The sequence below is a fragment of the Dipodomys merriami genome, unplaced genomic scaffold (genome assembly GCF_024711535.1).
Source record: "Dipodomys merriami isolate MVZ:Mamm:240054 unplaced genomic scaffold, mDipMer1.0.p SCAF_26, whole genome shotgun sequence".
NCBI lineage: Eukaryota > Metazoa > Chordata > Mammalia > Rodentia > Heteromyidae > Dipodomys > Dipodomys merriami.
In genome coordinates this window covers 2892430-2920116 of record NW_027204048.1, presented here as the reverse complement: position 1 = coordinate 2920116, position 27687 = coordinate 2892430, and the positions used below count along the sequence as shown (strand labels likewise).

General features: G+C 40.1%; 1 protein-coding gene across 3 annotated transcripts in view; it reads right to left on the bottom strand.

The window, feature by feature from the left end:
* Kif27 (kinesin family member 27) overlaps positions 1-27687 on the bottom strand; it is a 101831-nt gene extending 74144 nt beyond the window's left edge. For all 3 annotated transcript variants that reach the window (XM_070035509.1, XM_070035510.1, XM_070035511.1), the window contains exons 1-4: positions 27577-27687; positions 21989-22334; positions 10683-10883; positions 3855-4813 (exon numbers count right to left, since the gene is read on the bottom strand). In XM_070035509.1, coding sequence (XP_069891610.1) covers positions 3855-4813; positions 10683-10883; positions 21989-22286 — 1458 coding nt within the window. In that variant the 5' untranslated portion in view covers positions 22287-22334; positions 27577-27687. The remainder of the gene's footprint in view (positions 1-3854; positions 4814-10682; positions 10884-21988; positions 22335-27576) is intronic.

The following is a 27687-nucleotide window of genomic DNA, read 5'->3' as shown; positions in this document are numbered from 1 at the left end:
AAAAATTAATTTTCAGCCAGGCACTGGTGGCTCATGCCTGTAATCCTAGCTACTCAGGAGGCTGACATCTGAGGATCATTGTTCAAAGCCAGCCTGGGCAAGAAAGTCTGTGAAACTCGTATCTCCAATAAACCACCAGAAAACCAGAAGTGGCGCTGTGGCTCAAGTGGTAGAGCACTCACCTTGAGTTGAAGAGCTGAGGGACAGTGCCCAGGCCCAGAGTTCAAGCACCATGACCAACAACAACAACAAAAAAATTAATTTTCAATTCTGGAGTTTGTGTGTGTGGGAAAAGCTGTATGTGGGGAATGTACTTAAGCACTTGCAGATGATTTATAAGCAGCACTAGGAACTTAAAAATGACAAACTATACCAGGCATAGTGGTGCATGCTTGAAATCCCAGTACTCAGGAGACTGAGTTAACAAGATGGTAAATTAGAGGCTAGTTTGTGCTATACAGATGAACCCATTGCAACAATGAGATGTACAAGTCGTTTTGTTGAAAACGAACTTTACAACTTTGGTGGGGGGGGGGGGAGGACTGGGGGGAGGAGGATAGGATGGGAAGGGGAAACAAAGGAGGAGGTTATAATGCTTGATAAGAAATTTACTCATTATCTTGCCCATGTAATTGTAACCCCTCTGTACAGTATTTTCATAATTAAAAAAAAAAGAATAACAAACTAGGCTTACAAGAAAAATAAACTGGGCTGGGAAGGTGGCTCAGTGGTAGAGCACTTGCCTTGCATGCATGAGGCCCTGGGTTCGATTCCTCAGCACCACATAAGCAGAAAAATAAAGCCGGAAGTGGCTCAAGTGGTAGAGTGCTAGCCTTGAGCTGAAGAGCTGAGGGACAGAGCCCAGGCCCAGAGTTCAGGGCCCACGACCGAATCAAAAAAAAAAACAAAAAAAAAGAAAAAGAAACTATGGCTATTCAGACTTGAGTACGTGCAGACATTTTCTCAAAAAATGAGGACCTACCATTTCAAGGAAAACTTGAACTTTTCTACAAATTATAATCCTTGAATTTCACAAAAATTAAATTTCAGAAAACGTTTCTGCTACTTATGAGCTTGACAGCTTCCAACAAATGCTTATAAATGTAATAGCCAAGCAGGGTATCCAACACCTGTACTCTCAGCTATTTGGGGAGTACGGACAGAAGGATTGAGTTTAAAGTCAGCCCTGGGAAAAGCTAGTGAGTGTAGCTCATAGAGACAAAATGCAAACAAAAAAGCATAATTCAAGTGGTTAGGCAGAAGGCCTACCATGCACAAGGCCCTGGGTTCAGCTCTAATTACATACAAAACAAAATACAAAAGTAATACAAAATACAAAAATGATACCAAGGTATTATTTTGGTTTTGGAATAACTGTTTAGCCTAGCACACAACTTATTTCCTAAATGATCAATTATTTTCAAAATGTGGAGCCAGCAAATCTTAATTTTTTTTTAAGTTTTAGCCAGGTATGGGTGGCTTACACCTGTAATCCTAGCCACAAGAGGCTGAGATCAAAGGACTAAGGTCTGAACCAGTCCTGGCAGTAGGCCTCAAGACAATCTTCAATTAGCCAGCAAAAAAGTGGTACTGGAGGCATGACTAAAGTGACACAGTGCTAATTGTTAGCTAAAAAGCCAAGCAAGAATTTGAAGCTATGAGTTCATGCCCTGGTACAGGCAAAAAAAAAAAAATTTCAAAGCATATACTACAAGTAAACATAGGAAATATCTACTTGTTAAGTTCTGGTATAGTATTAAAAAATAATCTCTGAAACTAAGTACCAATGGCTAACATCTATAATCCTAGCTGCTAATGAGGCTGAGGCTGAGATCTGAAGATTGCCAGGGAAGTCAAATCCAAGACATTGTTATTTACCACTAACCAGCAAAATGTTAAAAAAAAGCATGGCCCAAGTGGTAGAGTACCAATGTTGAGCAGAAAAGACTAAGCAAGCACTTAAGGCCCTGAGTTCAAGCCCCAGTACCAGCAAATGCATATGCATGTGCACACACACACACACACACACACACACACACACACACACACACACACACACACACACACAAACACACACACACACACACACACACATCTCCTAGTCAGGCATGGTAGTGCATGCTTGTCATCCAATTATTCAGAAGGTAGGGAGGATTCTGGAGCTAGAGTCTAGCCTGGGCCAAGTTAGCAGAGCACTATCTCAAAAAATAAAACAAATCAACAAACAAAAAAAGGTTAAGGACGCTGATCAAGTGATAGAGTACTTTCCTCAAACATGAAAAAAAAAATTAAAAAAAATTTCCAGTTACATTAAAAAGTTATTAAAATACTCCAAATACAAATTTACATAAGGCTGAATTTTTCTTTTCTAACTTCAACAGCATGAGATAACAAACTGCTGAAAGCACATTATGAAATCCAATTGCCTTCTATTAAGACAAAGGTTAATGAGACTGCAAAAATATAAAACACATGGACTGGGAAAGTGGCTCAGTGGTAGAGTGCTTGCCTTGCATGCATGAGGCCCTGGGTTCGATTCCTCAGTACCACATACGCAGAAAAAGCTGGAAGTGGTGCTGTGGCTCAACTGGTAGAGCACTAGCCTTAAGCTGAAAAGCCAAGGGACAGTGCCCAGGCCCAGAGAGTTCAGGCCCCGTGACCGACAAAAAAATTAAATATATATATATATATATATATATATATATAAAACACACTTCTATACATTTTTTTTCTTGTTTTGAAAAAGTTTGCAAAGTGCTATAATAGAGAATACCCATTTCTCATCAGAAAGCAATGCTTTCCTATATTAGGAAACAGATGACACCCTAGAAATTGGGAACCAGGTTACTTAAAGAAAGATTCTTCTTACAAATGCCACAAAAGGAGAGCCAGGTGTGTCTTGTTCCACATTATTTCCCAGTGACACATAACTTTAATGCCATGTTTTTTCAAATGATAAATGGGGCAATTAATTTTGAACTCAAAATATGTATATACAATGTGCATACATATCCATTCCTAAATTGCTTGATATTGTCAAATGTGTTGATTAAATTAATTAAATCTAGACTTAAGGAATGAAGTATTTTCTAAAGAACTACAGTACAACTTAGATTATTAAAAACAAACAAAAAACTGTTTTAAAAATTACTTTGGAGCCGGGTGCTGGTGACTCATGCCTGTAATCCTAGCTACTCAGGAGGCTGAGATCTGAGGATCACAGTTCAAAGCCAGCCTAGGCAGGAAAGTCTGTGAAACTCTTATCTCCAATAAACCACCAGGAAACCTGAATTGGTACTATAGCTCAAGTGGTAGAGCTCTCGCCTTGAGCTGAAGAGCTGAGAGACAGCGCTCAGGCCCAGAGTTCAAGCCCCACGACCGACAAAAAAAAATAAAATTACTTTGGGCTTTTCAGGTGTAAGTTCAAATTTATTTATGATACAGTTTTATTGTACTCAGTTTGTTTTGGGATTATCCATTAGTTTGTATTTAGACAATTCTCTTATAAGAAATTAACTGATAAAATCATGTTTTTATGGTCAAAAAAAGTACAACTTAGTTATTTCTGAAAACATTTCTTTTCACCCTCTAAGTTGATAGCAAAATATTACACGTGACCTATTTAATATATATAACATACTGACCTATATAGTTTAACGATGAAAAGGAGAAGAGAAACCAATCAAGTCAAAACTCATGAAGAAGAAACAATAGAGAATAGAAAGAAACAGAGGAAGCCAAAGGGCAAATGGAATTCTTCTTAAAAGCATGATCAATTGCAGTCTTTTAGAATTGATTTGCCCAAATACATGTAGTTCATAAACAAGTTACTCATGAAAGTAATGTGTAAGTACCTGGTATTTCTTAAGCTCTCTCTTCAGCTGGAGAACTGTAACATGCTGTGGTCCTTCTTCCAGGTCTCCACTGCCCTGGCTTCCTTGGAATGAAGTAAGGACGGCCTTTCGGACCTCTTGGGTCATGTTAAACCACTCCTGAAGTTGATCTTGCTGCTTCTGGTTTAATCTAACAGCATCTTTTAGGTCCACCAAGAAGGTAAAGGCTTCCTCTATACAATTTTGGTAGTCCTGACATTCCCCTTGTAGCTGAGCTACTTGTTCCTCTAGAGAATGGATCCTATTTTTATCAGGAGTGCTCTCTCCAAGGACCTGGCTAGTTCGGCTGACGCTAGCCTGCTGGCTTTGCAAAGCTTCTCTCAGCAACTTAATTTCAAATTCCATTTCATCCATACGGTCTGACTTGGGGCTAAAGTTTAAAGTGGGTTTGTTTCTAATGTTGCGAGCTCTGTTGGCATATTTGAGAGAATTTAAAGACTCATCAAAATCTGAGGAGGATGGGCTGACACAGGTGATCATGACAGTCTTGGCACTGCCTCCTAGGGAGTCTTTCAGAAGCCGAGTAATTTTAGCATCCCTGTATGGAATATGTGAGCTCTTCCTGCGTGGGTCCCCAAGGGCACTTATTACATTTCCTAAAGCCAGCAATCCACTGTTGATTTGAATGGATTCTTTGAACCGTTCACCGGTATTCCCTGTTTTGGTTACTCGTTCTGATCCAGCCAAATCTACAAAATGGAACTTGGAGATGATATGCCGATGGGAATACCATGATCCATCATCAGATGCCTCTGCATTTTTCTCAACTTGACAAATGCTGATTGTAAAAATTGCATGTGACCTGCTGGAGTGCTCATTCATGTGCGTGGTACCCGTATGTCTAGCGGCATTCCCCACCTCTAGGAGACTCATCACTTCATCCACACTCTCCACATGGCATTCCTTGACCCCAACAATCACTGGAAATAGCAACAACAAATCTTAAAAGCAAGCTTCCATCAAATCCAATACAGTTACACAGACAAGTTATCATTTGCTAAACAGCCCAATCAAGATAGTCACTTTGAAAAAAAAAACATAGCATTGCAAACAATAATAACATCATCCATTTCATTTAAATAATTTAAGGAAATTTCCCCGATGGAACCATTTGATTGAACTCTAAAAGATATAACTTATTGTTACAAATCTAGTGCGCTTCTTTCTTTCTTTCTCTTTCTTTCTTTCTTTCTTTTCCCTCCCTCCCTCCCTTCCTTCCTTCCTTCCTTCCTTCCTTCCCTTCCTTTTTTCTTTCAGCCAAACATCACACTTAAACCTTTAAAATGAACAACCAAAGAAAAAAACTCTTGAGCTAGAGGTATAACTCTGTGGTTAAGTATGTGTTTAGCACATAAAAGGTTTAGGTGGAAGTGGCGCTGTGGCTCAAGCAGTAGAGCACTTGCCTTGAGCTGAAGAGCGCAGGGACAGTGCCCAAACCCAGAGTTCAAGCCCCACGACTGACCAAAAAAAAAAAAAAAAAGATTTAGGTTCAATCCCCAAAACAAAACAAAAACAAAAAACTCAAACCCCTCTGTTTCAATATTGTGACTCATAGATTAAGTTGTAATATGAATCGTAGATTCATAGAGCTCGACAGTAGTAAATTAATTGAGAGAAATTAGTTTCTTTGCAGTTTAAGCCATCCTTAGCTTTAAAACTTTTTTTTTGTATTGTAGACTCACCATCAATGATAAATCAAAATTTCAATACAAATGAAGTTGGTTATTTGTGATTTTAATCCAAGAAACAAAGCTCAATTCCTTGCTCAAATGGTAGTGTCATGCTTCCTCTTTGACATCCTGCTACAATCACTGCTACTTTTAAAATAAATAACTTTGTTTATATTATTTCTATCATGACACTAGTGTAGTAACCTAGTTCATTTAAAGTTCTAGGCCAGGTATGGTGGCTCACAACTATAATCCCAATCTATGACTTCCAAGCAGGGAGTCATAGATGAGAAAATCAAGTTCAAAGCCAGCCTAGGCAAATGAACTAGACCTTATCTCAAAGAACAAGCTGGGTATAGTGGTGCATATCTGTAATCTCAGCTCTGTGAGAGGTCTAGATGGTTCAAGGCTGGCCTCAGGCAAGAAGTAGGAGATGCTATCAGAAAAGTAAATGAAATTTTGTAAAGACTACAGATTTGGTAGGAGAGGTGCTTGCCTTAGTAAGCTCTCAAGACCCTGAAGTTCAAATTTCATAGTACAAAAAAAAAAGTAAATAAAAGTTCTAAATTATCTGTACTACAAATAGGCAGAACTAAACCCTCAAGGATTATACAATATGGCACTGAAACTGTAAATTCTAGTAAATTTTTCTTAAAAGTTTTAGCAATTTTTATAGAATATTTGGCTGTAAGCTAACGCTCTGTTTCTAAAACCCACTCACGTATCACCTAGTAACTTATTATGAAAAACAAAACAAAACAAAAACAACTAATGCACTATCCTAGACTAAAAATAAGAATCTCTAAGAAGTTGGGCCTGGAAATCAATATTTTAAAAAATTAATCATTTCAGGTGACCCTAATTTTGCAGTAGCTGAGACAACATTGTTTCAAGGACAGAGAATCGAGGGTAGTAAAGCAATTTGTCAATCAAATGTACTGTGATCGTGGGAAGAACTCTACATAAGATAGTAATTTGTCTTAAGATAATTTGTATGGCCCTTTAAATTTTTTGCAAGATTGGTTCATTTAGGAAAAATACGTTTATCAAGTTTATTAGAAATAAGAGTGTAGTCTATATTTCTATTGTTTTTAACGTTTTATAATTAGCATATATTTTTGGTCATTTTTATACGCCATAGAAACCTCAGTAATTATAATCATAGGTACAAGAAGCTCAGTATGAATTCTACGCAGAATAGATAAAACTATATAAAGTTATCTAGTAAGACCATAAGCTAACATGGTCACTTTCTTTCTAAAAACAAGGCAAAAAACAGTTTATCCAAGTATCCAGGAATGCCATGATGGCCAGAACATGGCTGTAAGGAGCAAGTTTCACTGTCCCCTATAGTCTATAATTTGAATGATAATATCAATTTTCCTTTCCTAAGTGCTAGCAAAGTCCTCCAGGAAGTCATTCTTCTGGCAGCCTCTTCAGAAAAAGTTCTACTATGTATGTTTTCTAGGAGTGGAATTCAGCTAAGAACTCTCACATCAATGGCATTAATAACAAAACCTTAAAACAGCCTAAATATTCTACAATAGCAGAGTTAAATAAGTTATTATACCACATTGATAATACAAATCACCATATTAAATGGACCAAGCACAATGGCCCACAATTGTAATCCTAGCTACTTGGGAGGTTGTAAGTAGGACGATTCAAGTCTGAGTCAAGTCTTGGACAAAGACATAAGACTATTTCCAAAAAATAACCAAAAAATAAAACAGGAATGGGGTGTAGCTTGTCTGTCTAGCAAGGGGTCCTGAGCTCAATCTCCAGTACTATCACCACCACCACCAACAACAACAACACCAACACCACCAACAAAAACGCAACAACTGTGATATCCAGGTTCTAGCTCATGCCTGTAATACTAGCAATTTAGGAGGCTGAGATCCGAGGACTGTGGTTCCAATCAAGCCCTGGCAGGAAAATCCATGAGGCTCTAATCTCCAATTAAATGTCACAAAAGCTGGAAGTACAGCTGTGGCTCAATTGATAGAGCACTAGCCTTGAGCACAAAAAGCTCAAGGATAGCACCCAGGCTCTGAGTTCAAGCCCTAGGACTGTCAAAAACAAAACAAAACTGTGATGAAAATACAATATAAACATTATGTGGAAAATAAAATGTAAAACTGTAGGTAGTACTGTATTGAAAGTATATACTTTTATTTTTTATTTTTGTCAGTTGTGGGGCATGAACTCTGGGCCTGAGCAGTCCATCAACTCTTCAGCTCAAGGCTAGCACTCTACCACTTGAGCCACAGAGCCACTTCTGGCTTTTTCTGCTTATGCGGTGCTGAGGAATTAAATCCAGGGCTTCATGCATGGGAGGCAAGCACTTTACCACTGAGCCACCTTCCCAGCCCATATAGTTTTAAAATTATATATACACAGAATAGGAATTTGGGAAAGAAACACAAAAAGAGAAATTATTGGCTAATGGTAGAACTAGCTCAATGGCAGAGAACTTGCAAAGCATGTACGAAGCCCTGGGATCAATCTCCAGCATCAAGGAGAGGAGGAGATGATCTTTAACTTTCTCCCTTATAGTTTTATACATTTTCAAAATATTCCATGACATAGCCAGGCGCTGGTGGCTCACGCCTGTAATCCTAGCTACTCAGGAGGCTGAGATCTGAGGATCGCGGTTCAAAGCCAGCCCGGGCAGGAGAGACCGTGAGACTTCGATCTCCAATAAACCACCAAAAAACCGGAAGTGGCGCTGTAGCTCAAGTGGTAGAGCGCTTGCCTTGAGCTGAAGAGCTGAGGGACAGCGCCCAGGCCCAGAGTTCAAGCCCCACGGCCGACAAAAAAAAAAAAAAAAAAAAAATTCCATGACAAATAGTTCTTAAATCAAATAAGTAAAAATTGCTAGGCATGGTGATACATGCTTGTAATCCAGGCTATTGAGGAAATGGACATAAAAATTAGTTTGAGGACAGCCCAGGAGAAAGAAGTAATCTCCAAAACAAACAGGGGTGGGGCGCTGATGGTTTACTCCTGTAATCCTAGTTACTCCGGAGGCTGGGGTCTGTGGAGTGAGATTTGAAACTACCCTAGGCTGGCTGAAACCCTTCTCTCCAATTTACCACCAAAAAATCTGGAAGTGGAGCTATGGCTCAAATGGCAGAGTGCTAGACTTCAGTGGAAATACACTCAGGTTCTGAGTTCAAGCCCTAAGACTGGCACAAAAAAAAATTAAAAACAGGGCATGGTGGCACATACCTATGATTCCAGTTACTAGAGAGATCTAAGTAAGCCAATCAAAATCCCTGGCCAACTCAGGCAAAACCTTATCTGAAAATAAACTAACAGCAAAAGGACAAGGGAGATGGCTCAAATGGTAGAGCATCTGTCCAGCAACCATGAGGCCCTGAGTTCAATTCTCAGTATCTTGAAAAGGCAAAAAAAAATGTCATTTAAAAAAATGTTTGCGGGCTGGAAAGGTGGCTCAGTGGTAGAGTGCTTGCTTTGCATGCCTGAGGCCCTGGGTTCGATTCCTCAGCACCACATAAGCAAAAAGAAAAAAGCTGGAAGTGGCACTGTGGTTCAAGTGGTAGAGCGCTAGCCTTGAGCTGAAGAGCTGAGGGACAGCACCCAGGCCCAGAGTTCAGGCCCCACGACCGGACCCAAAAAAAAAAAAAAAAAAAAAGTTTGCATTTTTATCCCTCCTGGTAATATTCTTCCATTTCCAAACAACAGAAACTAATTAATAGAGTTAACAGATTATTAGCCCAAAAAGTCAGACCTCTGCCCTGTGTTGATCATTCATACCTGTAATTTCTACTACTCAGGAGACTGAGATCTGAGGATCATGATTCAAAGGCAGGAAAATGTCAGGAAAGTCTTGAGACTGTTTATTTCCAATTAACCACCAAAAACCTGGAAGTGGAGCTTTGGCTCAAGTGATAGAACTCCAGCCTTGAGCAAAAAAGTTAAGTGAGAGCACAAGGCCCTGAGTTCAAGCCCCCATACTAGCATACACACACACACACACACTCACACACACACACACACACACACACACACACACACTCACTCACACGTCAGACCTCAAGATGCATAACAAAGGATAGTAAATGTCAATGTGGAGAAGCAAAATTCAAGCTCTAAGCTCTTAAAAAGGAATCAAGTGTGACTGCAATTTGAGGCCAGCCAAGGCAGAAAGTTATTAAGACCCCCATCTCAACCGATAAGTTGAGTGTGGTGACATTTGCTTGTCATAGCAGCTGCATAAGAGGATTAAAGTCTAAGTTTACTAAAGTAAAGACCCTATGTGAAAAAAAGCTAAAGCTAAATGGGATGGGCAACTTAACTCAAGTGGTAGAATGCCTGGCCAGCAAGTAAGGCCCTAAATTCAAACCCCAGTACTGAAAAAAAAAAAAAAGATGAGGAAAAAAATAGGTGTTTCTTGACAAAAATCTGGACAGCCATCCTTCATCTCAGGAAGTCCCTGAGAGGAAAAAATATAAAATTAAATTTAGCCAATATCAGTTTAAGGTTAGCTCAGATGTAAGTTAACAATAGGAAAACAGTACTCTGAATTACAAATGAATAAATTCATCCAGTCTCAAGAACTACTTTTCACACAATAAGCAAAAAGATATTGAATTTGAAAACAAAAACAAGGGATATGGATATGGGTTGATGGCAGTGTTTACCTAACATGCACTTAGCTCCAACTTTAATTCTAAGTACCTCAAGAGCAAATCAATAAAAAGGAAAATTCCTTTTGCTTAGTTTTTTAAACTTCCTTGGAATATATCCAGAAATTGAATTAAAGATTTTTTTTTTGGTCCGGTTGTGGGGCCTGAACTCTGGGCCTGGGCGCTGTCCCTCAGCTCTTCAGCTCAAGGCTAGCACTCTACCACTTGAGCCACAGCACCACTTCCGGCTTTTTTTCTTTTTGCTTATGTGGTGCTGAGGAATTGAACCCAGGGCCTCAGGCATGCAAGGTGCTCTACCACTGAGCCACCTTCCCAGCCCTTAAAGATATTCTTGAGAGCTCAGAATATGGCTCAAGTGGCAAGCACTTGTCTAAGCACACACAGGCAAAACTCATATCTGTTTGCTACTAAAGGCAACTGGTTAAGTAGACAGACTACTTTACCTGTGTTCCCTTTTTCATCTTCTCGGATGTGAAGATCCTTCATGGATGTCTCCAGTTCTAGAAGATCTCTTAGGTCCTCTTTGTATACTTCTATGTAGGATACTTTTATATTAAAGTCAATGTTAGGATTTTCAGAGACGCTTTGAAATATTTCTTGGATAGCTCGAGGAATGATACCCTTTTGACCCTCCACTACCGATGCTGAAAATTTAGAAAAGGAAAGCAAATCTGGAGCTTTGAAATACATACATATACACATATGTATCCAAAATATATATCCAAAAGTTATACTGTATAATTTTCTTATATTTCTCTATTATTAACGTTTAAAAACACAAAATTGTAAAATTCATGAAAGTTTTCACATGGATCTCCTTACATAGACCTCATCAGGCATTCATTCAACAACTATTTATTTAATGTCTGTATGTGTCATGCACTATTCTAGGATTATGGGAAACTTTAGTGAACAAAATGAGGGGAATATCCCTGAGTTGTTGAATTCTTCCAGGGAAAAACAGGCAGTTACAATAAGGAATAACTGGTATAAGACAAATAAATAAGTAGGAGGTTCACAGTATCCTGAAATATAGGTTCTGTAACATTTGTCTTAAACTCAACAATGTATATTAAAAATATACATCATGGTGGGGAGGGAGCAGTTGGGAAGTGGGAAGAAAAGGGATGGTATGGGAAAAACAAAGGAAGAGGTAACAATGCTCAATAGGAAATGTACTCATTACCTTACTCGTGTAACTGTAGCCCCTCTGTACAGTATCTTTACAAGAAAAAATACTTTCATATTACTCCATGTAGATGTATCTCATAACTCACTTATGATTACCCTAAAATGTAAACCCAAATAATTATTGAATCATTTCCTTAAAAGACCTTTTACTATTACAGTCAATGCTAGAATATATTTTTGTTCATTCCATTGTATATTTGTGTGTGAATTTTTTAAACATCATAACTGATAAGTGAATATGATATTTTTAAAAGTGAGGTGGGCATGATGGTACATACAATGATGTTTACTATGTAAGACCTGAACCTTTGAAACTACTAATGGAAAGAGTATTGGAAAATACTAAATCCTATTGTCATAGGCAGAAACCTCCTGAATAGAACTCCATTACCTCAGCAAGTAAAAAAAAGGATTCACAAATGGGATTGCATCAAACTAAAAAGCTTCTGTAAAGCAAAGAATGAAGTCACTAGACTGAAAAGACAACTTATAGAATGGAAGAAAAACTTTGCCATGAGAGAAAATTTCTGGCAAGCAACTAACAATAATACATAGGGAGCTTAAAAACTAAGTCCCCAAGGAATCAATAAATGAACTAAGTAGCTAAACACACATTTTTCAAAAGGGGAGTATAAGTGGCCAATAAATATATGAAGAAATGCAGCATCATTGGCCACGAAGGAAATGCAAATCAAAACGACACTGAAGCCAGGTGCTGGTGGCTCATGCTGCTACTCAAGAAGCTGAGATCTGAGGATTGAGGTTCCAAACCAGCCCAAGCAGGAAAGTCCATGAGACTCTCAACTCCAATTAATCACCAGAAAATCGGAAGTATGGCTGTGATTCAAAGTGGTAGATAAAAAAAAAAAAAAAGGTCAGGGACAGTGCCCAGCTCCTGAGTTCAAGCCCCACAACTTAAAACATCAATAACAACACAAAACATTGAGGTTGGATCCCATTTTGGTCAGTCACCATCCAAGAATACAAACAACAACAGGGCTGGGAAGTTGGCTCAGTGGTAGAGCACTTGCCTTGCATGCATGAGGCCCTGAGTTCAATTCCTCAGCACCACATAAGCAGAAAAAAAAAAGCCGGAAGTGGCACTGTGGTTCAAGTGGTAGAGTGCTAGCCTTGAGCTGAAAGCTGAGGGACAGTGCCCCAGGCCCAGAGTTCAGGCCCCAAGACTGGACCAAAAAAAAAAAAAAAATACAAACAACAGCCAAGCACCAGTGGCTCACGCCTGTAATCCTAGCTACTCAGGAGGTTGAGATCTTAGGATCACAGTTCAAAGCCAGCCCAGGCAAAAAAATCTGTAAGACTCTTATTTCCAATTAACCACTAGAAAAATGAAAGTGGCACTGTGGCTCGAGGTAGAGCCCTCGCCTTGAGCTGAAAGCGTAGGGACAGCACCCAAGCCCAGAGTTCAAGCCCCACAACTGACTGACAAAAAAAAAAAAAGAAAAGAAAAAGAATACAAACAACAATCCAGGCACTGGTGGCTGATAACTATAATCTGAGCTACTCAGGAGGCTGAGATCTGAGGATCTCAGCTCAAAGCTAGCCTGGGGCAGAAAAGTCCTTGAGACTCTTATCTCCAATTAACTAACAAATGAAAAGAAGTGGAAGCATAACTCAAGTGGTAAATGAAAAGAAGTGGAAGCATAACTCAAGTGGTAGAGTACCGGTCTTGAGCAAAAGGAACTCTCACCATACTGCTGGTGGAAATGTAAGTTTGTAACTCCTATGGAAGTCTATATAGAGATTCCTCAAAAAACGAAAACTAAGCCAGGTGCTGGTGGCTCATTCCTGTAGTCCTAGCTACTCAGGAGGCTGAGATCTGAGAATTGTGGTTTGAAACCAGCCCCGGCAGGAAAGTCCATGAGACTCACATCTCCAATAAACTACTCAGAAAAAGCCAGAAGTGGTGCTGTGTCTTAAGCAATAGAGCACTAGCTTTGAGTACAAAGAGGCTCAGGGACTGCACATAAGCCCTGAATTCAAGCCCAAGGACTGGCAAAAACAAAGCAAAGCCCTAACAACAGAACTACTACTACTCTATATCTAACAATACTATTCTTGAGCATTTATTCAAAAGAATGCAAGTCAGAAGACAATAAAGGTACTTGCACACCCATGTTCACTGCAGCATTACTCACAGTAACCAAATTACTGAAACAGTCCACTTGCCCTACAACCAATGAATGGATCAACAAAATATGAGATTTTATATCTATATTCATAGACATACACATGTACATACACAAATATATACATATATACATACACAATGGAAATTAGTCATTCATAAGAAAGTAATGAAAATGGATTGACCTAGAAAAAAATCATACTGAGTGAAGTAAATTTAGAAAAAATCATACTGAAGCCAGGAGCCAGTGGCTCACCCCTCTAATCCTAGCTACTCAGAAGGCTGAGATCTGAGGATGGAGGTTTTTTTGTTTTTTTGGGGTTTTTTTGGGTCTAGTCGTGGGGCCTGAACTCTGGGCCTGGGCGCTGTCCCTCAGCTCTTCAGCTCACGGCTAGCGCTCTACCACTTGAGCCACAGTGCCATTTCCGGCTTTTTTTCTTTTTGCTTACGTGGTGCTGAGGAATCGAACCCGAGGGCCTCAGGCATGCAAGGCAAGCGCTCCACCACAGAGCCACCTTCCCAACCCATGAGGATTGAGGTTTTAAAGCCAGCCCGGGCAGGAAAGTCCATGAGACTTTTATCTCCAATAAGCCACTCAGAAAACCAGAAGTGGCGCAGTGGCTCAAGTGGTATAGCGCTAGCCTTGAGCTGAAAAGCTGAGGGACAGTATTCAGGCTCAGAGTTCAAGCCCCATGACAAAAAAAAAGAAGAGGGGCTGGGAAGGTGGCTCAGTGGTAGAGCGCTTGTCTTGCATGCCTGAGGCCCTGGGTTCGATTCCTCAACACCACATAAGCAAAAAGAAAAAAGCCGGAAGTGGCGCTGTGGTTCAAGTGGTAGAGTGCTAGCCTTGAGCTGAAATGCTGAGGGACAGCGCCCAGGCCCAGAGTTCAGGCCCCATGACCGGACCAAAAATAAAAAAAATTAAAAATTAAAAATTAAAAAAATAAAAAAAAGAAGAAGAATCATATTGAGTGAATTAAGTTGGGCTTAGAAAGACAAGGGACTCATATTTTCTCTCGTATGTGGATCTTAAAATAAAAACATATTGGTAAACACATACAGGGCCACACACATATACATATGATCAAATTGACTAAAGTGTGGTATATATAGGAGTGAAATTCCATCTTGTTCCATGAAATTCCAATTGTTCCTCTGAACAATTAACTGACAGTTAAACAAAAGTTTTTTGTTTTTTTTTTTAATGAGTATCGGGAAGGAAAAGTTAAAAATGAGATATCAGGAAGCTGAAACATATCTTGATTTGTGAGGGCCTAAGAGGAAAGAGAGTAAAACAGAAAGAATGGTGGCCAAATAAAATCATAATACTTAATGCACATACACGAAAAATGGAGACACGTGGGACTAGAATAGGTGGAGCAGCAATATGGAAGGGATCACTCTGATCAAGATGCATAAATGAACACATAAATGAACAGAGTAAATTGAACCCTCTCCCATACAACTCTTTGAATATATAATAATTAAAAAATCCAAACTAATGAAGTTCACTGGGAAAAAAAAAGATCCTATGATCCACCAAAGCATTTATCCACAGGAATTCAGGATCTAGTAGTGGCACCTGAATAGTCATGTTCATTGCAGCAAAATTCACAAACCCAAGCCTTGGAAACAGATAAAGAAAATGAGATACATATATAAACACACATTGGAATATTATTCCAATAGAATATTGAATATCCAATGTATTATTAAAGAAGAATTAAATGATGTCATTTGTAGGGAAGTGGATGGGACTAGAAAATATCATATTAAGTGAAATAAGCCAGGCTCAGGAAAACAAAAGGTGCATCTTTCTCTCTTATGTGGATGTTAGACCTAAAATAAAAATATATGGAAACACATAGAGGATATGTATATGCATGGGATATGTGTGTGTGTGTGCGCACACGCACGCACACACACACACACACACACACACACACACACACACACACACAATCAACTTGACCAAACCATAATGTTGCAGGTATGAGGTACCATGATGAAATCTCTTTGAGTAATTAACTAGCAATATAACAACAGAACATTATAACATCAGAAAGTTGCATGGACTGGGGTATGGGTCATAGAAGGAGGGAGCAGACAGAGGGAAAAGCAAGGCTAATATAGTCAGAATAATCTTTGTACATTTGTGAAAGTGGAAAAGTTAATTCAATGAGACTGGTTGGGAGAGGGAGAAAAGAGGAGAGAAGAGGAGGGAGGAAATGACTTTGGTGAAGATGCATTGAATCCATACATGGGCATGTTACACACTGGTGCAACTAATTGATGTAATTTTTTTTTAAAAAAGGAAGATAAAACAGGGAACTGACTCTAGGCGAGATAACCTATTCCACAGTCCTGTGCACTAAAATATTCTATTTAGGCAACTGGAGGGGGCAGGGCTGGGATGGAATCTCAATTACTGGGGTTCAAGCCATTTATGTTACCAAGATTCATTCCTTTGGGTTGGAGGTGCAACTCAGTGGTCAAGCACCTGCCTAGCAAGTGGTAAGGACTTGAGTTTTACCTCAATATTGCCCCCCAAAAATCATTTTTTCAAAAGGAAAGCATAATAATATTATAAATAAACATGTATATATGTCATACCTTGGCTAAAAAAAAGGAGTTTTAAATGACTTTATAAAAATACCTTGGAGGGGCTGAGAAGGTGGCTTAGTGGTGGAGTGCTTGCCTTGCATGCATGAGGCCCTGGGTTCGATTCCTCAGCACCACATAAGCAAAAAGAAAAAAAGCCGAAGTGACGTTGTGGCTCAAGTGGTAGAGTGCTAGCCTTGAGCTGAAGAGCTGAGGGACAGCACCCAGGCCCAGAGTTCAAGCCCCACAATCAACCAAAAAAAAAAAAAAAAACCAACTACCTCTAAAAATACCTTGAAGGGGCTGGGAAGGTGGCTCAATGGTAGAGCGCTTGCCTTGCATGCATGAGGCCCTGGGTTGGATTCCTCAGTACCACATAAGCAAAAAAGAAAAAAGCCGGGAGTGGTGCTGTGGCTCAAGTGGTAGAGCACTAGCCTTGAGCTGAAGAGCTGAGGGACAGTGCCCAGGCCCAGAGTTCAGGCCCCACGACCAGAACCCTCCCCACCAAAAAAAATTTTTTTTAAATACCTTGGAGGAACTCAAACAGATGCTGGTACATAACCATGTGCAGCAGCATTAGTAATAAGAGCTAAAGAGGAAATATATTAAGTGCCCATCAGCAGAAGGACCAGAAAAATAAAATGTAGCATGTGTACAATGGAGTATTCTCCAACCATAGAAAGAGATAAAAGTTCTGATACATGTGATAGATGTGAAGTGAAAGTTCTGATAGATGTGAAGTGAAAGAAGCCATGACTCTACAAGAGTCAAAATAGAGATAGAGAGTAAACTAGAAAAGTTCAAGCATAGTGGGTACAGAGATTTTGTTTAAAGTGGTACTAGAAAAATATTGCAAATAGTGACAATGTACTAATGTATTCAACTTAATTTGATTCAAAATGAATGCCTTTGATGTCACATATGCTGAAAAGTACAAGCTAAAATAGTAAATTTAATATATATTTATATTCATGTTTGTTTACAACCATTGTAAAATTAGTTTTGTTTTGTTTTGTCGGTCGTGGGGCTTGAACTCTGGGCCTGGGCGCTGTCCCTCAGCTCTTCAGCTCAAGGCGAGCGCTCTACCACTTGAGCTACAGCGCCACTTCCGGTTTTCTGGTGGTTTATTGGAGATAGGAGTCTCACGGTTTCTCCTGCCCGGGCTGGCTTTGAACCGCGATCCTCAGATCTCAGCCTCCTGAGTAGCTAGGATTACAGGCGTGAGCCACCAGCGCCCGGCTGTAAAATTAGTTTTAAAAAATTCCATGAGACAAACTTTTTGGGAGGAGGGGGTTCAGTTGTGGGTCTTGAACTGGGGGACTAGGAGCTGTCCCAGCTGTCCCTCAGCTCTCACCTCAAGGAAAGCACTCAACCACTTGAGCCACAGTGTCACTTCTGGTTTTCTGGAGAAAAGAGTCTCACAGACCTTCCTGCCCAGACAAACTTTAAAATAGATAAATCTGAAACTTAAGGTCAAATATACTTTTATAAACCAGTTTAGAAAATGTACACCATAGAAAATACATCCCAGGTAACTAAGTTGACTTACCAATGACCCTTAAAAAAAGAAAAAAAGGTCACTTCCAAGTAGACCTTTAGTATTTTGGCAAAAAGCATTTTCAGTATTTGAATTTCTATTCACTTGTATGGCCGATTTTCACCTATTAAGATACAAGACTGCCATCCTGTGGCAAGAAAAGGAAACTGAAGGGTTTTTCCAAAACGGAAAGTGAAAATTCCTTAAAAAGTAGGAGAGTCTTGAGCCTAGAGGCCAGTCTTGGTTCCAGAGAGAATTTGAGGCCACTTTGGGATATATTTGAGACCCAATCTCAAAAGAAAAAAGAGCTTCCATGATGTTTAAATTCTTTCACATTGTTGTGTAAGTGGGAAATCTAGACTAGTTAGACTATACCACTGGGAAAAATTGTTCTTTTATTCCCTATGCTACTTTATAACAAAGCATGAAATTTTTAAATGTTTAAAATCTGAATTTCAAATATTTAAAATAAAGCTTAAACATGTATTTTTGTAACCTAAATATCACATTTCACACTTGGAATGTTGGTCTTAAGACTCGTTCAGAGCCGGGCGCTGGTGGCTCAAGCCTGTAATCCTAGCTACTCAGGAGGCTGAGATATGAGGATCGCGGTTCAAAGCCAGCCTGGGCAGGAGAGACCGTAAACCACCAGAAAACCGGAAGTGGCGCTGTAGCTCAAGTGGTAGAGCGCTCGCCTTGAACTGAAGAGCTGAGGGACAGCGCCCAAGCCCATAGTTCAAGCCCCACGACAGACAAAAAAATAAAAATTAAAAAGACTCGTTCAGAGAGAAAAATGAAAAAGTTTGATACTTCAACAACCATCACAGTTGGCTATTACATGCTATTTAAACATATACTTTGCCTTTTAATATAAATCAGTACATCTGCAATTAAGTAACCAAGCTATGAACATTTACCACTTCTTTTTTTTGGGGGGGAGGGTCCAGTCGTGGGGCCTGGGCGCTGGGCCTGGGCGCTGTCCCTCAGCTCTTCAGCTCAAGGCTAGCGCTCTACCACTTGAGCCATAGAGCCACTTCCGGCTTTTTTCTTTTTGCCTATGTGGTGCTGAGGAATCAAACCCAGGGCCTCTGGCATGCAAGGCAAGCACTACTCTACCACTGAGCCACCACCTTCCCAGCCCAGTATTTACCACTTCTATTAATATAAGGCATACACAAGATCTTAAAGATCATAAGCCATTTGCCAATTAAAAAACAACTCCTACAATCCTCAAATACTATAGAATGGTGAATTTTCAAAATTGAGAGGTATTGGGGTCTTAAGGCCTTTCCATTTAATCTCTGGCACCAGATCTTCCTCAGAATGTGCAGGCATCATCTAGACGTCTTCCAATCCATGTATTTTGTAATGACAGGAGTGTCTGAAAGACACATTCTACACTTGAGGTGTATGAAAATAGAAAAATATTGAGAGCCCCTATATAGGGAATATTAAGTAAAATTTAGACAAGGATTCATATACAACATTTCCTAAGTTTGCTGTGAAACAAAGGTTTTCTAAAATTTAGACAAAGACATATATACAATATTTCCGAAGTTTGCTTTGGAATCAAAATGAAACAAAGGCTTTCTCTAGAGGTTGGCTGAAAGTCACAAGTAGAGTTCTCTAGAAGCAAATATAGAGGAGGGATTGAATATGAAAGATGGGCTTAGCAGCTAACACCTTTGAAAGGAAGGAAGAATAAAGACTGAAGAAAGCAGGTTCCTCAAAGATAGTATGTGTGTTCTTTTTCCTTGGAAAATAACACGTTGGAAATGCTTTAAAGACTGCTAAATCTGGTAGATCCTTAACATGTTCTATTCTCACTTAGTTTTCATAATGTAGGTTCATGAAAGATTTTTTTTATTAACTAAAAAACCATGCTAAGTGAAAATGAACCATGATTCTTCATATGACCAAACTTTATTACAACTCCTGAATGTCTCCTACAGCTATCTGTGCATTCTTTTTTGTAGAAACCAATTTCAGCAAGAACCCTACTAAGTCAATTTAACAAGAAACCTCCACCTTCAATATCACACCAATCACTCAACTTCCATCTCCCAGGTGATGTCTGATCATTCTGGCCTGATTTTATCAAGAACCCAGTTTGGTAAAAATCCCTTTTACTACTGATGTTATACCTCAATAATTTTCAATCCATGAGTCTCAACTTTTTCCCTGATTATAAATTCACACTAGTCCTTACTGTATTTGGAATTGATCCTAATTTTGTTCCCTTATTGCAGTTTGCTATACCTGTGAAATGATCCTGAGTAAAATCTTCCTTACCATAAAGGAAAAAAAAAATACCAATGCAGAAGAAAGTCTCAACAGAAGACTTGGCTTTCAACCTCCGCTCTTATGTCCAGCAATCTAACTCAACAATTCATCTCTCCATGCCTGGAGCTTTACAATTATCAATTTGCAGCTCTGCTTCAAATCCTAAATTTGCAGCTCTACTGCAAATTATTCTACCTTTTCCAAACTATTACTACAATTAGGAGAAAGAATATCCTAAAATATTTTTTTTGGGGGGGGGGTCCAGTCGTGGGGCCTGAACTCTGGGCCTGGGCACTGTCCCTCAGCTCTTCAGCTCAAGGCTAGTGCTCTACCACTTGAGCCATCGAGCCACTTTCGGCTTTTTTCTTTTGCTTATGTGGTGCTGAGGAATCAAACCGAGGGTCTCAGGCATGCAAGGCAAGTGCTCTACCACTGAGCCACCTTCCCAGCCCCAATATCCTAAAATATTAAATATTCAAAAATAGACATCTGAGAGCGAGATGTGGTAGTACACACATGTAATCACAGGACTTGGGTAGAGAAAGACAATTAATTAGGAGTTCAAAGCCAGCCTGGGCTATAGTGAAACTCCATCCCATATAACGAGATCCTATCCCAGAAGGAAAAAATAAGAAACTAGGAAATCTGGCATTTGGTCATAGGTAGCTCATGCTTGTTATCCTACTAGGACAGGCTAAGCTACTTGGGAGGTTAAGAATGGGAAGAACATGGTTTGAGGCCAGCCTAAGAAGAACGCTCATGAGATTCCTCCTCAACCCCTAGCTATGCACAGTCATCCTCAATTAAGCAGAAGACTGCAATTGGGCTGTTGCATGCCAGCCAGCTAGAAAAGTCTGTAAAACTCCATCTCAATGAAGAAAAGATAGATGTGGTCGCACGTGCTTGTATCCCAGCAATGAAAAGAAGCTTCCCCCTACCCCCAGCCCCCCATCTCCACAAAGGAGGATAGTGGTCCACACTATCAGGCATACACCCAAGCAGAAGTGAAATTCTATCTTAAAACAACAACAACAAAAAAGCCTGGGGCTGTGGGGTTGGCTCAATGATAAGAGTGCCTGTTAATGTGATGCTCTAAGTTCAAAGTATTAACCTCCCCCTCCCTGAAAAAAAGAAAAAAGAAATATAGCTTTTAAATTAAAAAAGACATTTGAAATTATATAGTAAAAATTTTCCGGTTACTCCTAAATCCTGGTTGTAAGAAAATTAATATTTACATCGGGCTTATTTAAGGATGAAAAATCAAATTAATTCATTTCTACTTTACCTTCTACTCAAAATAACATGGACTGAACAATGAATATTGTCTTCACCTTTTTTTGTGACACTAGGGTTTGAACTTGCTAGGCAAGTGTTCTATCACTTGAACTATCTTCCATGATTTTGTTTATTTTTGTGCCAGTACTAAGGCTTGAACTCAGGACTTTGCACTCTAGCTTTACTCTTTTGCTCATAGCTGGGGCTCTGCAACTTGTAGTCCCAGCTTTTCAGTAGTTCATTGGAAATTAACCACTCTCTTGAGGGGCTGGGAATGTGGCTCAGTGGTAGAGTGCTAGCCTTGAGCTGAAGAGCTGAGGGACAGCAGCCAGGCCCAGAGTTCAAGCCCCATGACCGACTTAAAAAAAAAAAAGGGCTGGGAAGCTTGCCCAGTGGTAGAGTGTTTGTCTTGCATGCATGAGACCCTGGGTTCAATTCTTCCACATAAGCAGAAAAAAGCTGGAAGTGGCTCTGTGGCTCAAGTGGCAGGGCACTAACCTTGAGTTGAAGAGCTGAGGGACAGTACCCAGGCTGAGTTCATCTCTCACAACCGACAAAAAAAAAAAAAAAAAAGATAATGATCTTATAAACACATTTAACTATCCTACTTATGCTTTCATTATTCAATCAATATGCTACATACCTATTATATCAGCTATTACTGTATTTTAGCTTCTTTCTAGTTTCTCAAATAAGTCACAGTATAAAAATCTTACCAACATGACCTCCTCCAATGGTGTATGTTTTCCCAGATCCAGTCTGTCCATAGGCAAAAACAGTTGCATTATAGCCCTCAATGAGTGACAACACTAGGGGCTTTATACATGTATTATAAATTTCATCTTGAGTGGAATTTTTGCCAAAAACAAAATCAAAAGTAAAAACTCTATCTCTCCCAATGATAATTTGCTGGGTGTTTGGAATAACTCTCACACAAACTTGATGATTATGAAGAACTTCTTTACAAAGCAGAGGTCTAATTCTTACGGCGACTTTTACTGGTATTTCTTCCATGGCAGCTGTTCAGTATCTAGTGTGAGAAACATCCATTTTACTGGACTCCTGTGTATTAAAATAAAAGACAAATTTTATTACTGACTCCACTTATCCTAATAAAATTACCTCTTTTAAAGCAAAGCCAATTCTAGCATGGATTTTTCTCCAGCATTAAATAGTGACAAAGAGGGCTGGGAAGGTGGCTCAGAGGTAGAGTGTTTGCCTTGCATGCATGAGGCCCTGGATTCAATTCCTCAGCACCACATAAGCAGAAAAAGCCGGGAGTGGTGCTGTGGCTCAAGTGGTAGAGCACTAGCCTTGAGCTGAAGAGCTCAGGGATAGCGCCCAGGCCCAGAGTTCAGGCCCACGACTGACAAAAAAAAAAAAAAAAAAGTTACAAAGACTAAATCTCTCTTGTAAAATAAATCAATAATTTATTGATGAAATGATATGACAATTGGATTTGCTTCAAAATAGTTGAGGTAAGAAGGGCCATGAATTGGTAAATTAGAAAGGTAAGTGATAAGCACATGAGATTCCATTTTATATTTATTTCTACAGCAGTATCTGCCTATATTGAATAGTTAGGAAATTCACACAAAGAAATAACTGAAGAATTACCCACAGATTAAAAGCAAACATTTGTATTATATATTGTAGTTATTTACTGAAACATAACATTGATATTGAAACATAACAAAGATTAAAAGTAAATCTATCTGGACTGGGAAGTTGGCTCAGTGGTAGAGCGCTTGCCTTGCATGCCTGAGGCCCTGGGTTCGATTCCTCAGCACCACATAAGTAAAAAGAAAAAAGCCAGAAGTAGCGTTGTGGCTCAAGTGGTAGAGAGCTAGCTGAAGAGCTGAGGGACAGTGCCCAGGCCCAGAGTTCAGGCCCCACGACAGGACCCAAAAAAAAAAAAAGTAAATCTATCTTATGTAAAAGTTAAAAGTAAATTTAATTTTTGTGAGTGTTTGTGTGTGTGTGTGTGTATGTGTGTCAGTCATGGGGCTTGAACTCTGGGCCTGGGCACTGTCCCTATGCTCTTCAACTCAAGACTAGCGCTCTACTGCTTGAGCCATAGCGCCACTTCCAGTTTTCTTGTAGTTTACTGGAGATAAGATTCTCAAGGACTTTCCTGCCAGGGCTGGCTTTGAACTGTGTTCCTCAGATCTCAGCTCCTGAGTAGCTAGGATTATGGTGTGAGCCACCAGTGCCTGGCTAAATTTAATTTTTAATCCCAGCTATTTAGGAAGCTGAGATCTATAAGATAGCAGTTCAAAGTCAGACCAGGCAGAAAGCACACAAGACTTAATTTCCAAAATAACCAACAAAAATCAAACATGGAGACATGGCTCAAGTGGTGGTGTCAGATAAGCAAGCATGAGGCTGAGTTCAAATCCCAATACAAAGATTTAAGGATTGAGGTTTGAAGCCAGCCTGAATAGGAGGTCCATGAAACTCTATTTTTAATTAACCACCAAAAAGCCAGAAGTAGAGCTGTAGCTTAAGTAGTAGTACCTTTGAGCCAAAAAGTAGTGGGCAGTATTGGCATGTGTGTACGCGCGCACGCACACATGCGCGCGCACACACACACACACACACACAAAAGCGCTAACAGAAAAATTTTCTTTTCCACTCCAAAATACTATGTTGTATTTATTTCTGAAGCTCTCTGGTGAAATTAATACATTAATAATTAAACTGGAGCCAGGTGTCCTGGGTGCATGCCTGTACCCAGCACTAAGGAAGCTAAGGCAGGAAGATCATGAATTCAAAATCAACCTGAATTACATAACAAAACAAAACAAATGGCCGGGTGCTGGTGGCTCATGCCACCTAGCTACTAAGGAAGTGGAGATCTGAGGATCATGGTTCAAAGCCAGCCTGGGCAAGAAAGTCTGTGAGACTCTTTTCTCCAATCAACCACCAGAATACCGAAGTGGCGCTATGGCTCAAGTGGTAGAGCACTGGTCTTGAACTGTAGAGCTCAGGGACGCAACCAGGTCCAGAGCTCAAGCCCCATGACTAAAAAAAAAAAAAAAAAAGTAAACTGGTGCTGGGTACCAGTGTAATCCTAGCTACTCAAGACGCTGAGATCTAGAGGACAAAGGTTGTTTCAGCCAGCCCAGGTAAAAAAGGCTGTGCGACTTCATCTCCAGTTAACCAATAAAATGCCAGACTGCAAGTATGGCTCAAGTGATAGAGTGTTCACTGTGAACAAGAAAGTGCTTGAGGCCCTGAGTTCAAGCCGTTGGTACCAGCACAAAAATATACTAAAGTCCCTACTACACTTACAATGAGTATCCTGAAAACTAAGAGAACAATTACACTTACAAAAGCATAAAAAAGAACACAATATTTTTATGTAACTGTAACTCATTGGTACATCACCTGTATAGTAACAATAAAAAAGAATAGAATATGTAAGAAGTAATTTAAGAAGAACTATAAAATTTCTACACTGAAAACTTCAAAATATTGAAAGGAGGGCTGGGTGCATGGACCAAGTAATAGAATACCTGCTTAGCAATACAAGGCCCTAAGAGTTTATGTGCATGGACTGAAAACTTTAACTTTGGTTTTATTGATTGCTTGTGAGATTTGATACCAGAGGCAAAGTCAATAAAAGAAAAATTAGACAAACTGATTGCAGTTCAAAGCCATCCCAGGCCAGAAAATCCATGAGACGCTTACCTTCAATTAACCACCAAGAAATAAGCTGGAAGTGGAGCTGTGGATCAAGTGGCAGGGCTCTAGCCTTGAGCACAAAAGCTCAGGGACAGCATCCAGGTTCTTAAGCCCCAGGACTGGCACCAAAAACAAAACCCAAAAAACTAAAAAGAAACTTCAGGGGCTGGGAAGGTGGCTCAGTGGTAGGGCGCTTCCCTTGCATGCATGAGGCCCTGGGTTCGATTCCTCAGCACCACATAAGCAAAAAGAAAAAAGCCAGAAGTGGCGCTGTGGCTCAAGTGGTAGAGTGCTAGCCTTGAGCTGAAGAGCTGAGGGACAGCACCCAGGTCCAGAGTTCAGGTCCAACACCCTTCCCCACCCCACCCCCCAAAAAAAGAAACTTCAGCAGTAGTACCACTCATTTAATTCAGAGTAGATAATGTAGACAGAATCACAATAACAAAAATGATTTACATCATGTTATTAGGGTTCCATTGAGAATTAAAAAAACATATACCAGATCCCTTGGGCTCTAAAATCTCAAAACAGTTAACAACAACCTATCTTTGAAAGCTAAAGCAGCCAGGCGCAGGTGGCTCAGGCCTGTAATACTAGGTACTCAGGAGGCTGAGATCTGAGGATAGAATTCAAAGCCTCCCTGGGCTAGAAAGTCTATGAGACTCTTTTCTTTTTTTTTTTCTTTCTTTTTTTTCCATTTTATTTTATTTTATTTTGTGAACATACTGTACAGAGGGGTTACAATTACATGGGCAGGATAATGCATACATTTCTTATCAAGCATTGCAGCCTCCTCCTTTGTTTACCCTTCACATCCCTTCCCATCCTCCCCCCCCACCTAATCCTCCCCCCCCATACCAACGTTGTAAAGCTCGTTTTCGACATGACAACTTGTACTTCTATGAGACTCTTTTCGCTAATAAACTATTCAGAAAAAGCCAAGAGTGGTGCTGTGGCTCTAGTGATACTGTTAGCCTTGAGCAAAAAGAAGCTGAAGGGCAGCACCCAAACCCAGAGTTCAAGCTTCAGGAACAGGAAAAAAAAAAAAAAGTCAAAGAGATATATCTAATCTTGGAAGTTTCAAAATCTGCACTGAAAAAATAAATGCTCATAGGTACAGTAAATCCTTTCTTAGATTCCAAAGGACTCTGCAATTTGGTACTAGAAACTCAAACTGTTTAGAGATTCTTCCAAATTTCTCTGAACACCTACAACTTAAGTTTTCATCTATAAATTAGATGCTTTTTTTTCTTTTTTTAATGATTTTTTTCTTTTAACAGTATCACATTAAAGCAAAAGTCATGTCTATGCTAAGGCAACCCTAACTGCTTTAAATATAATTTGGATATTTTCACTTTCTTAGTTTTATGATGGGAATTTGATCTTATAGGCTATTGAAACTCACCTTTGGCAAATCATTAAGAAATAATAATAGCCCATAAATATATAGCTTGTAAAATAACCAATACACAAAATGTATATACACACATATATACATATATATAGTCTATAGCAACTGTAATTCTTCAGAGTAACTAGTCATTAGAGACAATGGGCCATAAACATATGGCTTGTAAAACAATTACACACACATACATACACATATTACATATATAGTCTATTTAAATTATAGTTCTTAAGATTCTGATTAACTATAGTCTTTGGAGACAAGTATTGTCACCAACACATGTTACAAAGGTGAAATCTGCCCAGCAGCTGGTAATACTTAGGTATACTCAGTGGATTTTTGAAATGTGACCAAATTCAAGGTAAGGATTTGACCCCTATGCCATGCTCCTGATCATAAACAGTATCTCTAAAAATCAAAGCCATCCTGTGCTCTTGGTTTCTCAAAAGGTAGAAGTTGCCTAAAACTTGTGATTTGTTAATTATTAATCTTTTCATAACAAACTTCCCAGCAGATTAGATGTAAACTGAAGAAGGATCTCAGTTTCAAAAGTCTCAAACGCATAAAGACAGCTAAAGCAAAAAAAACGATATTACAAGAGAGAAGGAAAGGTGTTAGCGGTGTTCTCAAGAAACAATCTGAGCATTCTTTGTCTTCCTCCAGTATCACCTGCATTTTGGCAACACAAGAGCTGCCAAAAGAAAAATTTAAAAATAAAGAAAGGAAAAAAGCCTGCCACGGGGGGGATGGCAGCTGTGGGGTTCTACAGCATTTCTGTGTGCCGAAGTTTCAAAGCCTAGGCGGAGAAAAGGAACCCTCAGGTGGGGGGGGGAAGGTCCTGGGGGGGCGGTTCCTGGGGGGGTCTTGGGGGGGGTCCTGGGCCCCCTCACATCCCTCAGCGATGAGGTGGACACAGATCCGACTCTAGGACTTGGTCCCACGTTCTCTGAGGTCCCAGTTTCCAGCCCTTACACCAGGGGCGCTTGTGGGACGACCCACTTCTCCCGGGCTCTTCGCCAGGCTCCCAGCAACAACCCCAGTCCTCCTCCGGCGCCAACTCAGCCTCCCTGGCGTCCCAACCGCCGGCCAGCCCACCCCGCGGCGTCCCGACTCCCAACGGCGGGCCCCGGGGAAGGAATGGAGGGCCGTCGCGGAGGGAGTAGGGCCTGCTTCCCCAGCCTACCCAGCCCGGCCCCGCGGCTCACTGACCGGCCCGGGAAAGCGCTGGTTTCGGGAGGGGGCGCAGAAGTCCTCGACTTGACTCTGCCGCGCCTCAGCCGCCGCCCGGGCCTTTTGTTGTCAAGGTTCTCACGGCAACCC